Source organism: Protomyctophum bolini (assembly GCF_963924005.1).
Source record: "Protomyctophum bolini genome assembly, chromosome: 21".
In the NCBI taxonomy this organism is placed as follows: Eukaryota; Metazoa; Chordata; class Actinopteri; order Myctophiformes; family Myctophidae; genus Protomyctophum; species Protomyctophum bolini.
This window is the reverse complement of record NC_137882.1, coordinates 14,688,537-14,704,015: the sequence shown is the minus strand read 5'-3', so window position 1 is coordinate 14,704,015 and position 15,479 is coordinate 14,688,537. Positions and strand designations below refer to the sequence as shown.

The 15,479-nt window shown below is 40.4% G+C and overlaps 1 protein-coding gene across 2 annotated transcripts in view; it reads left to right on the top strand.

Moving 5' to 3' along the window:
• Window positions 1-12,916, top strand: part of mrc1a (mannose receptor, C type 1a) — a gene marked incomplete at its 5' end in the record, with an annotated part of 32,817 nt that extends 19,901 nt beyond the window's left edge. For both annotated transcript variants that reach the window (XM_080793542.1, XM_080793541.1), the window contains 18 exons: window positions 224-339; window positions 1,093-1,174; window positions 1,640-1,784; window positions 2,005-2,043; window positions 2,727-2,890; window positions 3,275-3,339; window positions 3,904-4,004; window positions 4,565-4,704; window positions 5,791-5,899; window positions 6,668-6,840; window positions 7,067-7,172; window positions 7,791-8,023; window positions 8,403-8,568; window positions 9,025-9,177; window positions 9,666-9,782; window positions 10,108-10,275; window positions 10,869-10,901; window positions 11,191-12,916. In XM_080793542.1, coding sequence (XP_080649668.1) covers window positions 224-339; window positions 1,093-1,174; window positions 1,640-1,784; window positions 2,005-2,043; window positions 2,727-2,890; window positions 3,275-3,339; window positions 3,904-4,004; window positions 4,565-4,704; window positions 5,791-5,899; window positions 6,668-6,840; window positions 7,067-7,172; window positions 7,791-8,023; window positions 8,403-8,568; window positions 9,025-9,177; window positions 9,666-9,782; window positions 10,108-10,275; window positions 10,869-10,901; window positions 11,191-11,429 — 2,349 coding nt within the window. In that variant the 3' untranslated portion in view covers window positions 11,430-12,916. The remainder of the gene's footprint in view (window positions 1-223; window positions 340-1,092; window positions 1,175-1,639; window positions 1,785-2,004; window positions 2,044-2,726; window positions 2,891-3,274; window positions 3,340-3,903; window positions 4,005-4,564; window positions 4,705-5,790; window positions 5,900-6,667; window positions 6,841-7,066; window positions 7,173-7,790; window positions 8,024-8,402; window positions 8,569-9,024; window positions 9,178-9,665; window positions 9,783-10,107; window positions 10,276-10,868; window positions 10,902-11,190) is intronic.
• Window positions 12,917-15,479: the final 2,563 nt, after the last annotated feature.

The following is a 15,479-nucleotide window of genomic DNA, read 5'->3' as shown; positions in this document are numbered from 1 at the left end:
ATTGACATTCTGACAACACAAAAGTGTTGTGTCATGGAAGTGGTTGAATAACTAGCGTCTGACTCAGCCGAACCTCATAACCCATATAATATTTTTGGGTCCTTGACATGAAATAGTTTGAGCACCACTGACATAGAAACATAGGTTTTTCAGAAAACTGTTCTCAGGTCTTAAAGGCATATCATCACTGTATCTCTTAAACATTTTACTCCCATCAATAAAGCTTTATAAAAGACAGAGTGACGGCAAGAAGACTTGGGCAGAGGCGCGGGATTTCTGCAAGGCCATCGGCGGCACCCTGATCAGTATTCACAGCTCGCAGGACGTGGACAGCATTTCGTACGTTAACCTGACGACTAGCCAGTGGTGTAAAGTAACTAAGTACATTTACTCAAGTGCTGTACTTAAGTACAATGTTGAGGTATTTTTTACTTTAGTGGAGTATTCCCAATTTTCAATACTTTTACTTCTACTCGACTACATCTCTGAGGAAAATATTGTACATTTACTCCACTGCAATTATTATCTTTTTAAATTAAATGCAACATAAGGTTCAGTCATGTAGTCCTCTTTAAATTGAATATAACTTCTTAATTTCGCCTTTTTCACAATGTCCACCCTCCATTTCTGCTGATGTAACATTGACAGTTTATATTTGACTGTATTAATGTTACAATGAAGGTTATTTAAAAAATGTGTTTAAGTCAGAAATTGAGAAAATTGAGGAGACCTCTCTTATCCACGGATGATTACATATTTTATTCCAATTAAATATAATTTTTGTAAGCCTCTCTTCTGGCAGTTGGGTAAGGCGATTCCATAACCTGATCATCTCACATCTCTGCCTTGTCAGGCAGCTTTCTCAACCTGTGTCACCTTCAATGGCCAACTTAGTGGTATACTTATGCACCCCGAGAAAACACCTCAACGCTCTATACTCTGAATGTTTTTACATTCGGTAGCCTCCTTACTTGTTCCACCACTGTGACTAATCTATGTACTGTATGTAATGGCAGGATTCCTATAATAATCTTCCACCACTGAAAAGGTCAATGATACCTGAATATTCTCCTCCTGCCTTGGTCTGTGCAGGATTCATTCATCCAGTACGGCCTGGATTGGTCTCACCTTACAAGGAACCCATGGAAGTTATGTTTGGTCAGATGGATCTGCTGTAAGAACACCCTCCTCCTCCTCCTCCTCCTCCTCCTCCTCCTCCTCCTCCTTCCCCTTCTTTTTCTTCTTCTTCTTCTTCTTCTTCTTCAGTTGACATTACTGCCGAACTCTACTCTCCCATCACTGCTTGTTACATTCCAAAATCACTTTCTGCCCAAGTCATTTTAAGTCAACTATTTGACTAGATTTTTGAACGTGACAAACTGCATTCTGATAGGTGGAGAACATATAGGCAATACGGCAGGATGAATCAGCAGTGTTGGCAGAGTAGAGTTAATATAAATAAAGGCATCTAAATATTATTTGGCCAAATTTAGTTTCTTCCTCATGATTGCCTAAGTCAACTGGATGGCAGATAGTGATTTGTCATTTCTTCTTTCCTGAAAACCTTAAACATATGACTTGGACAACTATGCTATGAGGCTTACTGTGACATGGCATATACTTCCAACATTCCCTGTAGTTTGGCTATGAAAACTGGGCCTTTGGGGAACCAAATAACCACAATGACGACGAGCACTGCGTGGAGCTTCAATATACGTACGGATGGTCGTGGAACGATGTGCACTGTGAGTCCTACAAAGACTGGATCTGCCAGATACGCAAAGGTACTACTGACCACTTGATGATGTCACTGGTAGGAATGTTTCTGAACTGTGCACAGCCCTCCTCTGAGACTCAGACGGGGTAGAAAAAAATGGTACCATATTATTATGAGCATAAGGGAAGACCAATTATATGAAATTAGTTCTGTAACAAATAATTAAAGTTGTGGGCTGTCAGCCTGTCACTCAACCTTTTCCAACATGTTGCTTCCTATATTTCCAGGTGTAACGCCCAAACCTGAGCCTACCGAAGTTACCGAAGGTGAGTGCTATTTTTCTTTTCTTTCTTTTCTTTTTTTCACCTCTTACAACCCCTGCAAATTAAGCTGGAAACTCCATGTGTTTTGTTCCCTTTGTTTGCACTTTGCAGTCTAAGCCACTGCTTCCCAAACTTTTTAGCCCAAAAGAGAAATGTAATACACATTTGTCCGGAGTAGCAGATCTATCCCGACATGTTGCTTCGGTCCGCATTGAGCTAGTAGATCTGCTATTTTCACGACACTACCTCTTAAACACTTTTTAATTTGAATTATTTTATTAATGTATAAAATACTTTAAATAATGCTGTATATATTTTTAATGGAAGACACAAAAAAGGGGATATTTCCTTAGTTGCGACCCATACAAATTGGTCCACGAACGAAACATGTGTCCCGGCCGAGACTCACTGTTTGGGTCTACTCTAAAACCAGTGGTTTTCAACCAATGACCATTATTTATTCAGCATTTGAGCCTCTCAAACCCAAAACTTTATATTTTGTTGTCATTGGATAAGATAAGACTTCTTGTAAATTAAAGATAAGACTTCTTGTAAATTAAGTTGTTTAACAATAATTTAACTCTTGAGAGAGTAAAATGAAACCAAAGGCTCCATTTGGTTTCATTTTACACTCAAAAGATTTAACAGGTCTAAACTTTAAAGCTGTTCTGTTGTTCCTGTTGCAGTGTACAACACCACTCAAGATGGCTGGCTCATATACAACGACACACAGTATTTTATCAACTCAGACAACCTGGCAATGGACGAGGCACGAGCCTTTTGTAAAGCCAACCATGCTGACCTAGCAGTCATCACGGCAGAGAGCGAGAGGAGATTCCTATGGAGACAGGTGAGGCAAAGACCAGCCCAGAGAGTTGAGTAGAAATCACATTGTATGTAAGTCAATGACCAGTCATAAGAGGCTAGGGATCGAGGCCCGGGATCAAACCCATAACCTTATGATCGAAAAGGCAAACGCTCTACTGACTATTTATAGACCAGGGTATTGCGCATGCATAAAGTGAGTGGCATTCGAGTGATAAAGTGTGTGGCAAAGTGAGCTAATATGTCATTTAACGTCGTTTTGCAATCAAATAGGACCAGCAATCAGTCAAGGCCAGACAGTAGTTTTTTTTGCCACTCAGTAGGCATTCCCACATAACTTGATAATAACTTATGATGATGTCACGTGCATACCCTCTATTGCAATAAACTATCATTTTTGTTTCCACAGATATCAAGAGGCCAAGAATCACAATACTACATTGGCATGACGATAAATTTGGATAAATCATTTAGGTAAATCAAACCACATTTTGTAATGCTGTGAGATTGTTAAACAGGGAATTATTGACTTTTTGGTTCTTTTTTAGTTTTGTTTCATATTTTCCCAGTTCAGTTTGAACTGGGGAAATCTGCTTTCTGCTACAATGCTCCAGTTTCATGGAACAATCTACAACTCGCGTTAAAAAGTAATGCCCCATGCCGTGGACAATTTAATAACCTGCTCTCAAATCTCCTTATACATCACTATGTAACTGTTTTAACTCACTAGCTTTATGTTTTGGTCTTATTTGTTGTTTCTGTATGTGTCTTATTCAATCACCAGATTTTAACCACTTTAGCCAATATTTTATACTTTGGCTATTAAAACATACCAGATAGGCTATAGCCTACAGTACAAGCACAACATGTTTTGAGATGGGGGTCCGCGGCCAAATACATATCATTTTGTGGGTCTTTGACATTAATGTTTGAGCACCACTAATGGCAACATGATTTGTAGAATTGGCTTCAGGTCTTAATTGGTATTTGGTGTTGTGTGTGCGCGCGTGTGTGTGCGTGCTTTCATTACATTTTCAGCTGGATGGATGGTAGCCCTGTCACGTACACTGCATGGGAACGGAATGAGCCGAACTTTGCCAACAATGAAGAGAACTGCGTGACCCTCTACAAGAACATGGGTTAGTTCAACAGAGATTAGACGTTTGCCCGGGACCCAAACTAGTGAAAATTGCTACAACCCGCACAACGTGTAGCTTTGCACCGCATTGTGAGCTTGTAGAGCTTTATTTATGGGAAAAGTTGCATAGTGCAGTTTAAAATAACTGTATATATTTGCACATATATTTGTTCAATATAAAGGTGTTATTTAAAATGTTATAATTGTTTATATAGTATAAATAGCATTGTGATGCTTTTGTTTAAACTTTTTTAAATCTTTTGAAATTATATATATATATATATATATATATATATATATATATATATATATGGAATGTAGGAAGCGGAAATTTGCTCGCGACCCATACAAATTGGTGATCATCAGTGATGAAAGAAATACTCACTCACTTTCAAGTTTTCTAAATAATATAGAACATTGGGAATACTCCAGTAAAGTAAAAAATAAAAAATAAAAAGTAAATACTGTATACTTGATTAGTAAAGTGACCAACTTTCATAAAACATTTTGTGACTTTGTAGGCTACTGTAATGACATTAATTGTGACTTGTGCACCTGTAGGGTACTGGAATGACATTAATTGTGGCATAGAGCTTCCTTCCATTTGTAAGAGAAGTGCATCTTTTATCAACACGACCGTGGAACCAACCACGGTACCCAAGGGAGGATGTGCCCCAGAATGGACTACTTTTCAAGGAAAGGTAATAAATATATTATTCAACATATATGTAACTTTATTTTTCATTAATACATTTTCATTTTGTCCAATCTGTATAGTAGACACAATATACCATTCGGCTGGTTGTATTTGGTCTCTCTGCTCTTCTATTGAGACATTTAGGATTGTGTCAAAGGTCATGTCTCACGTAGACACAGGAACATGAATTTTGATCTAATGGTCAATATTAAATGTGTCCTCTGATGTCAGCACTTGTGCAGGAAACCAGGTTCAAATCCGGGGTAGAAGTAGAAGTTGCATATAGTGCAGCTTTAAAATACCAGTATATATTTGCAGTTTTGCACATATACAGTATATATACGTATATAGTGTGTTCCTCTTTGACTGAACAGTTGTTACATTTTGGGCGGGAATCTGTTTTGGTGTTAGCATTATGTTATGCCTTAGCTATTAGTTGTGCACGAAAAACACTCCTTGGCCTAAAAACGGCCATAGCCGTCAACATAAATGTGATGAGGTCAGCACATTTGGGCAAGTGGCCAAAATTAGGTCTAGGAGCAAAATGAATGCTTGGAATGTCACATGCTACTGTAGTTATATTGGTTGTCTATGGTGTGGTATACAAAAATGGCCATAACCTTTTTTCGGGATTGTTCCGGCAGAGCAGACCTCTCATTATGTGGACCTTAATGACCAAATTAATAGAATAAAATCACACCTGTGTGAAGTGAGGGGCGCTAATATATTAAAGTCTAATGTTGATTAGGTGATGTAATGTAATGAAATGTAATGGTGATGTAAAACAAACGGTGCAAACACAAACATTAAACGCCATTAACAATAAAGAGACAATATGACGTAATGAGGCACATTATGACGTACATTTTCCCTTCATTGTCAATGGCGTTTACAAAACAAACATTGAACTAAAGACAAACATTAAACCTGTGCATACAATCAGGTATGTTTTACGTGTAACTCATGTTGACACCCGTGTGAAGTGAGGGGCGCTAACATATTAAAGTCTATCTCATGTTGATTAGGTCATCCGGCCCCTCACCTGTGTTATTCCAACGTGCAGCAGCATTAACATATCATGTTTACACAGTGCTACACATTTGTTTCGGGGACCAACAAGAAGAACTGGCAGGAAGCCAGGACCCACTGCATCAACCAGGGAGGAAATCTGGTCTCCGTCCTCAGTGAGAGAGAGCAGGGTGAGTGATAAACATACTGTAAGACAAACATTAAACCTGTGCATACAATCAGGTATGTTTTACGTGTAACTCATGTTGACACCCGTGTGAAGTGAGGGCGCTAACATATTAAAGTCTATCTCATGTTGATTAGGTCATCCGGCCCCTCACCTGTGTTATTCCAACGTGCAGCAGCATTAACATATCATGTTTACACAGTGCATGCATGTTCAAATCAACTGGTCGGTTATAGGTAGGGTAAGTGCTTTTCTTAAAATAATTGTTAAATAACTCTCTATATATTCTAATACGCTCATTGCTATACTGTATAGCGTTTGTTAAGTAACAGGAGTCTCCATGTCCCTCCAGCCCTTTAATTAACAGAAAATGCATTTTCAGGTCGGGAATCGGGATACCAATTTATTCTATTACTCTGTCAGGAGGCAGATTAAAATGAATGAACAGACAACACTGGAACTGGAACACGATATAAATGAAGTTGATAAATGTACTCTCTCCTGATTGGTTGAAAGTTTGTCACATTACCTGAAAATGTATTTTCTTTTTATTATCTTTAGCTTTTTCAACTCCATGAAAGTGCTAGGTAATATTTAGCATACCGCGGTGACCTGATACCACTATTATTGTTGCCAGACCTTCAACACAAACTAACTGTGTTGAAGGTCTGGCAAAAAGAATAGTTTCTATTCTATATGAACTTCTGATTAAGAAAGGTTCGGTAAAATAAAATAAAAATCAAGTACCTATAGACTTTGTCCTTTTTACCAGCGTTCCTAACGACACAAATGCTGAACTATCCTGAAGACATGTGGATCGGCATGAATGATGTCAACTGGGAGATGCGCTTCTTGTGGACAGAAGGCAGAGGGGTTTCCTACACCAACTGGGCCAAAGGACACCCCGTATCAGTGCCCGACGGACGTTATTCTTTTATGGATGAGGTAGAGAGAGCACGCACCACACGTGCATATTTCACAGATGAACTGCACAGCTGCTCTACATTATTTACTTGTACTGCAGTGCATAGTTGATACTGTATCGAGCAGGGCAGCATTGATACCCGTATACAATTAGTTATTATTACTTGTTGTTGTTATTGGTTATTGGGTTATTGGCTCTATATGAGTCGACATTCCCAAGACCATGACCTCTCATCCTGTCTGACAGGTATTCGACTGTGTGATCATGGTGGGCAGCTCCCCCAAACAGATTGGCTTCTGGAAGGTGGAGGACTGTGGTACCAGTCGTGGCTTCATCTGTAAAAGGAACATTGGTAAAGAAGCTGTTAGCTACATCGGTGGTTCTCAAACAATGTTCATGTCAAGGCCAGGATTTACATGTATTCGACCACGGACCTCCATCAGAAAATGTGCCAGCCAGGGACCCCCATACAAGATGGGTGTTGAACGTTTCAGAATTGTTCACGATTGTTTGAAAGTAGCAGATCAACTGTGTAAGCTCAGTACGCATTGCGAGGTAGAACGATTGAGCTTGTCAATCGGCTATGTTTGGCAAAGAGATCAATACAGTGCAACTCAGGTTAGTTTTTATTATCAGAATCAGACAGTTTTACTTGACACTACTCATACAAGTACAAGAGGCGAAATGATTTTGTACAGTGCACACCAATGACAATAGTGATCGTAGAAAATAAATAAAATAAGATAAGACCCATGTTTTTTGTTTGGGGTGTGGACCCATTTTCATGGGGCGAAGGTTTTTGTATCCCACATACCGGTATATATATTTTTAGAGGGAGAGACACCTTAATGTCTCTTATGGCTCAAATGTTTGAGAACCACTGAATTTGATGGTTTAAAACTTTAAAGTGTTTCAGATTTACTTGTACGTGACCCGACGGATGATTATGTTTCATTCCCTCCGGCTGCAGACTCTCAGATCGCGGTCCCGGCCACCACCGTCTCGTCCAAGACCTTCTACAAGCTGGGCAACGACTCCTTCAAGCTCGTGAAGGAGAACATGAGGTGGGACGAGGCACGGCGGCAGTGCCAGGCGGACGACGCTGAGCTGGCCAGCATCCTCAACCCCATCACCCAGGCCTACATCACCCTGCAGATGAGCAAGCACAACCAGCCCGTGTGGATCGGCCTCAACAACAACGAGGTAGGAAGGAACCCAAAAACGAACCAAATCACTCATGTCTGAAATGAATGAAATCATCTCTGTCTTAACCCTTTTAAGAACCTGAGGCCGATTCTACAAAATAATTCCTTCTAAATCAATTGCCAAGTGGCCAAGTTTGGTGCCACTCAAAGTGGGGGAAGTCTCGCCCCTACTATGTCTGGCAGATAAAGTTGGCGGCTGATTTCACCCTTCTGCGTAATTGTTCGAAAATAAGTAATTTTCTGGGAACACAGAACACATCAGTTCAGAGTGACGTGCCAGTCGTACTGTAGTTCACGGCAGTCTTGCCATTTCTAGACTCCATTCTATGTCGTGCCGCCATGCTTCCATTAACATCACCATGTGTCCTTGTCCACAGACCGAGGGACGATTCAAGTGGGTCGACAACTGGCCTCTGTCCTACACAAAGTGGGGTCCGAACGAGCCTAAAAACAACTACGCCTGTGTATATATGGATGTGGATAGAATGTGGAAAACGGAGACATGCAGCAATACATATTACTCGCTGTGTAAAAGGTCGCCAGGTGAGACAATCTTTCATGCTCCTCACCATTTCGGAGGTCACTGTAGAAGTGCCATTTGTACATCACATTTGTGGTGGTACCATTTTGCTCCATCCTCAATGACGATTTAGAAAATAAACAATGTCAATGTGGTACAGTAAGCCACTGGTTCCTAAACAATGGTTCGGGACCCAAAGAAATTGCATATTTTCTTTGTTTGAAGTAGTGAAAATAGCCAATCTACGAGCTTGGTTATAGCTTGGCTATAGCTTGGCTATTTTTTAACTATTTTTGAGCTTGGCTATTTTCGCTAGTATGTGTCCTAAATTTTCTCTTTTGGGCCTCAATCTAAAACCATTGAGAACCACTGCAGTAAGCAGTTGGGTTCCATGCTTGTTCTACAAAATACTACAGTTGAGTGCATGTTTTTTGGAACCATTTTGGTTTTAAGCTGTAGTCTCCTCTCTCTTTTTACAGATATAGCCCCCACGGACCCCCCGCAGCACCCTGGCATCTGTCCAGAACCAAAGAAGAGAAAAACCTGGGTACCGTTCAGGGGTCATTGTTATTCCTTCGTCAACTCTGTGGTGGACAACTGGGCCCACGCCACAGTGGAATGTATGAGAATGGGTAAGACTTTAAATTGTTTCCATTTTAATGCTGCTTTTTACATTATGTTTGCCTTCATAGTCTTAGGAGTTGCGGGGGCTTATTGGAAGAGAAGTAACAGCTAAGAGAGGATTAATAATAATAATGATAATAAAAATACACTTCATTTTCATGACATGAAATGGAGCTCAAACTGCTTTACAGAGCAATACAAAATAATAATAAAACATCCCACGTGGTCTTCCAGAATCCGAATATAGGGTCGACGTGGTGTCTTCCACAGACTATTCATAAGTACTCTACCAAAGTTCTATAGGCTTATTATTTTATCTTATCTTATTATTATTTATATTGTACAGTTAATATAAAACACATTATTCAGGCACATTTCAGCCAACTCTGATGACTTTAACTTGATCAGTGGTTCTCAAACGTTTGAATTTCAAGGACACACTTAACTCTGATGGTAAACTGCATGGTATCGGTATATACTTTGTGTGTCCCATAAGGAGCGACTCTGGTGAGCATTCTGGACCCTGTGGAGGGTCGGTTCATACAACAGAACCTGGAGCTTCTACAGGACGGTGCCAAGTCCTTCTGGACCGGCCTGTACAAGAGCCATGAAGGTGAGCGTGATGTTGACTTTGGTCTCCAACTCCTGGCCAGTGTTAATTTTGAGAGCAATTTCGTTTTTTTTGTTTTAGTTTTAGTCATAGTCTTTTGAATACAATTTAATTTAGTTTTTATTAGTCATATGAAATGTTTTAGTTTTAGTCTAGCTTTAGTCAACATTTTAGTCAAAGTTAATGACTTCACTAGTCCCTCCTCAACATTTTAGTCTAGTTTTTATTTGTTGACAACATTGTTAGTATGTTTGCATTACAATTCAATAATGACCACTTATAGAGAATGAGTCATCCTGACAGTTAATCTCTGACCACTTATTTGCAGATAAATGGATGTGGATTGATAACAGTGTGGTGGACTATACCGACTGGAAAACAGGGATGCCAAAATTGTCCGAGTCAAACTCCTGTGTAGAAGTAATTTCTGACAGCGGTAAATGGAGCACAAACAGCTGCAATAGGTACAAGTCTTACATCTGCAAGACTCCCAAAAGTAAGTTCAACTCATCATCAGGTTTGCTTTAAAGATGGAGTGCCGTGATTTTTCTGTCTTGCTTAACATTACTCTAATAATGTGTATATCTTTTGTAATGTATTGTGTATGCTGTCTGTATCTTGAACGGTGACTCATGAACACAAAACAAATTTCAGTGAAAGCTGACAATAAAGTTGTATCGTTATAGACCCCCAGGTGTGGTTAAATTATAATATTCAAATATGTCATCCCTGTATATTTTTGGTTTCTACCTGAAAGCTAAAAGTCTTTTTTAGTGACATCATAACCCTAACCCCTCCCCTAACCCCTCCCACATTATCATACAACAACAGCTGTGGGCGAGTCTTAAGTTCAAGTGGGTGGTGCTAAGATAAAAACCAGGTATACGTAATAAACTGGTGGGTGTGGCCACATAAAAACATAATTTTAACACTTTCTGTACACTTTTTTGAAATAAATCTTCCTCCTAGTATAATCATAGTACCCGATGATCATGTTTTGCTGGGGGGAAAATCATGGCACTCCATCTTTAATTAAATGTCAATGGTTTGTTTACGCTACTTACAATATTGGTTATGCTTGCTTTGCAGTTATTGTACCAACAGAAAAGCCTCCAATTACTGGTAAGATACAGAATTTTATTTTAATAAATGCCATTTGATAAAATTAATAATAACGCCATAAAAAACGAAATAAATAAATAAATGAAAATTAATGTAATGAAACCTTCAAGTACTCTGGTCCAAGTAATGGACTTTTACTATTAGGCCTATGTCGTAAAAGTACATTAGTGGACCCGAGATGTAGTGGAGTAGAAGTAAAAGTATTGGAAAAACTGCCCTTAAAAGTAAAAGTATTTTTGTAGTTACTTTTCACCACTGTTCCTAAGACTGTTATTTTATTCCCGTTCAGCCCTCATAGTGGAGGAGGCTCCTCACGGGAACGCCGGCGTGGTCATAGCCGTGGTCCTGGTCATCATGGCTGTGGTCGGACTGGGAGGCTTCCTGCTCCGCAAGAGGATGCCCAAATTAGCCACCCCGGTCCTGGGAGAGTGCACCTTCGACAACAGCCTGTACTTCAACAACCCCATCCGCTCCGCCGTCGACACCAAGGGACTGGTCGCCAACATAGAACAGAACGAACAGTCTTAATTAAGCCTCGGTTATACTTAAGTTGCGTGTCGGTGTTGTGCTCAGCCTGAGATCAATACCGTACATTTTCGGGTGTCTGATCCGGTCAGGAGCGGAAATAACTTGCGTCATGTATGTTGTAGTCACTGGTTGTAGTCATCAGGCCGGAACCACCAAGCGGGAACCAAGCATCACCCCGAAATAATTCCCTGCGATCAAAAGAATGCATAATTTCAGGGCCTACCCAATAAAACCCTTGATGCAGTCAGTGTAGTTTAGCTTATAGGAATAATTTGTTTGGTACCAACTAGTAGCGACTGGCGGGACTAGTAGTTATTCTCGATTCACCATTTAAATGGGGATTGGGGGAACAAAAAAATCACACAGGCCAGTTTGGAACGAATACCAGGCTTTCCTTCGAGGTGGAAAGTCTGGTGACGCAAGGTTAGTAAATAGCAGATCTACAAGCTCACAACACATCTGTGAGCTTGTGTATATCTGCTATTTACTGCATGCAACTAAGTATATATCAGGCGTTGATGGCGAGTTCTCTGGCTTTGGGGAGATGAACACTTATAGAGTTAATTGCATAAAATAATTTGGGGGGTTCTGTGAGAGAAACAAAAACACACATATAATGTGATTTCCAATCATCAAGTAGTTAATGGTATGATTATGGTGGATCTATGTTCATTCTTATGCAGCACTGTTCCAAAAATGATAATGATTGTTTTAATTTGTGATAATGTGAACTGTTGAAAATGATTTCTGAGCTTTATGACAAATGCGGTTTACTGGTTTACATAGTATGTGTATAGATTTTTTACGTCCATTTAACCAGTTAAGCCCTATATAATTCGTCGATCCCGGGGTCCCCTATAGGGCTCTATCCTTGGTCCCCTCATTTTTTTGCTGTAAATAGCCGATCTACAACCTCAAAAGCTTGTTGATCTGAAATTTTCTACACTTGTTCGTCTATGTTCATCAAAGGTCTGCCTATGACATAATTGGGACAGTAGGGTTTAAGTTTAAACCTTAGCCCAATAAAATGATGAGGAATTTGCAATATACGGTAAAAGCAGACACTCTTAATCCAGAGCGGCATACAGTAAGCAAGGAAAGCACGAGGTAATACATCAAATGCATAGAAATGCTATAATGGGATCATACTGTAGGTAAACCAAGACCCTATCAATCTTTATCTCTACATTGAAACCACTATAGGATGCCAGGCCTACAAATGACTTGGCATCTGTCTGCATAACATGCTATAGCTTTTGCATGCTATAGCTTTCTGAATCTTCAGATTACGGCCGGAAGATTCAGAACAACAATTGTTTTGAAATCAAATCAGGTGGACCGATCTCATTATCCCAGTTAGGATGATTCTTGACTCGACTCCTCATAAATGTTTTTTTTTCTTTGTTTTTGTGTTAGATTTGTTGTTTGTTTAGGTTTTTGCTGATGACATTGTAAATACAGGAGATACTTTAATAAAACATAAATAAACACAAGTAAATTTTGTCCGTTTCCTTCACCCATTATCAGTCAACAGAAAATATCACTGTTTGGACACCAAGGGCACGCCTCCTCAGGCCTAATTGAATGATGGAGAGCATATGTAGGCCTGGGTGATTGGGGAGCGGCATGCACCTGGTGGACAAATGGTTTTTTACCAGACAGACAACACAGAAGAGATAATGCCAGGAGCTGTTTGTAATGTACTATCACTGCTCTTTAATGGAAGTAAATGCAAATCAAAACGACATTCAAACTGTGGACATTGATTCCTTTATTCTGCGTACATCCAAAGTCTCTGGGTGCATCAGTGGGATTTGTTGGCTAAGGTGGAAATATTTGGAACCATAATAGTAAAAACCTGTCCTATTGGATTTATTGGTTTTCAAAGTAACAATTAAGGAGGACTCGAACCACGAATTGGACATTCTGGGACAACAAGGGAACACAAGTGGACGCAACAGCAACAATGGCTCATCAATTTTAGTAGCCTGGTATGTAGTGGACAGAATTTAAAAGCAATAACACATGTGCAGGGACACATTAGCACATTCCACACCAAGCCAACAGGGGACACGAAGCAAGAGGTGTCACTGACACCAAATGGGCCATTAGACACCGGGCCCAGGAAACAAAAGAAAAAAATGACAGGGACACCTTGAAATATAAATGTTACTTAGAAGAGCCTGGGTGATTTATTTTTTAATGAAAACAGGAAAAACTCAAATAACAAAAAAAAAAATAGTTTTAATGAATAGACCAAATACGTAAACCTAATTTCTAACGCTAAACCTCACAGGAAGCCACAAGCTAGTCATAAAACCTGCCACCGGCTAATTGAGGAGCCATGGAGTGAATGAACCCTAAACCCCAAAAAGGCTAAATAAACCAAAATCCTAAAACAATAGGGTAAACTTAAACTCGGGGATAAACTGGAGAAAATCTGAGAGTGGTTAGATCAGGCTTCCTTCAAATACATGGCAAATGCACTCATTCCTTGCACTGTACTCTGTAGGGGATTCGAACCCGGACAACATCCCACCCTTCAGACGAACGGATCTACAAGTGGATTGCTACCCAGGAATGACATTCCAACATGCAACAGCCCTACTAGAGAACACACCACTGTAGCACATTGCATCCTGTCGGTTGGGATAAACAACAAGGACCACACTACTGCATCAGCACAGAAGTCAATGAGAGGGAACATCGTAGCAGCACAGAACTCCTTTCCAGCCGCAAGTATCCATGTCCCTTTAATCCATTTCTCAAATGGCCTCCCACAAAGGGATAGGCATAACTTAAGAGATTATTTTTTTTGCAAAACAAAACCCCCATAGTGTCCCCCCAGACAGTGTCCCGCCAGTGTCCCCCCAGTGTCCCCCCATTGTCCCCCCAGTGTCCCACCAGTGCCTCTCCAGACATAGAGCTACATAATGAAGCCTGTTTGAAGCACCCTCGTATACAGTATGAGACGGACCAATAAAGTGTCCCGTAGACGGACAAAGTCACATTAATGTCACCATTGCCATGGCTACTATGAAGAGTCAAACACAGCTGGTGTGGAATGTCCTTGGTGCCTTTATTTTTGTTCTCCGACACAAAGGAAACACAGAGCCAACTCCAGACTGAGCTACCTAATGTAGTCCAACCTGTCAGCACGTCCCCTCCTGGCCTATTTGTAATGCGGGAGCTGGCAAAAACATTTGGGAACTCAGATTAGCCACAACGTGACACACTCTTTCTTTACAAAATAAAAGTGTTATATTAACCCTGAGAGTTTAGTAATTGCAGATTTTTACAATCGAGTTTTGCACGTTTGTAAAGCCCTCGTGGCAACATGCATTATAAACATATACAGTATGTATATATATCTGCTTATATTCAGCTTATGTTATGCTTTGTTTGGCTGCACTCTGGTTTTGCACAAGCTCGTTTTGAGCTTGTATAGATGTGCTGAAAAAGGTAGTTGACGAACACTTTTCATCATCGTTTTAGTCGACGAAATCAACACTGCTCTCTCGTGTTAGTTGTCTAACTACATCACCTCCTCCTCCGGCTCCTAGCCCCCCCCACCCCGACCACCATACCAGCCATAATGAGGCAGCTTTCCTTTCCCCATGGCAACCTCAGGCCTGACCGTTGCAGGTATAATCCTCTGCAGCTTGCACAACTCTTTACTTGTCACAAGAGGGTTTTAAACCAATAGCCCGTGCACACTCCCTAAACAAGCCCTGCTGTGAGTCTCGTTCCAGCAGACGGGGGGGAAAATAAGCATAGTTTTACTAAACAACACGCCAACTGAGTGGTGCGGAAGGGATCAGCTGGTAGGTACTGCATAAGCCTTGTTTCATCTGCCATGCTTTAAGTTTCCCCTCCTAGTCTGCCTCAGGGGTCTGGTAACTGCTAGAATGTGTTTCCTAAAGTGAACAGTGTGTTGTTTTCTTAGCACTGGTGCCACTCTGACATGCAAGGTTGCCCACTGTGGGAGGATGCTAGAAGGTTTTGTGCAAACAACTCTCATCTCTAGGGATGTTGCCATGGGTGCACTTG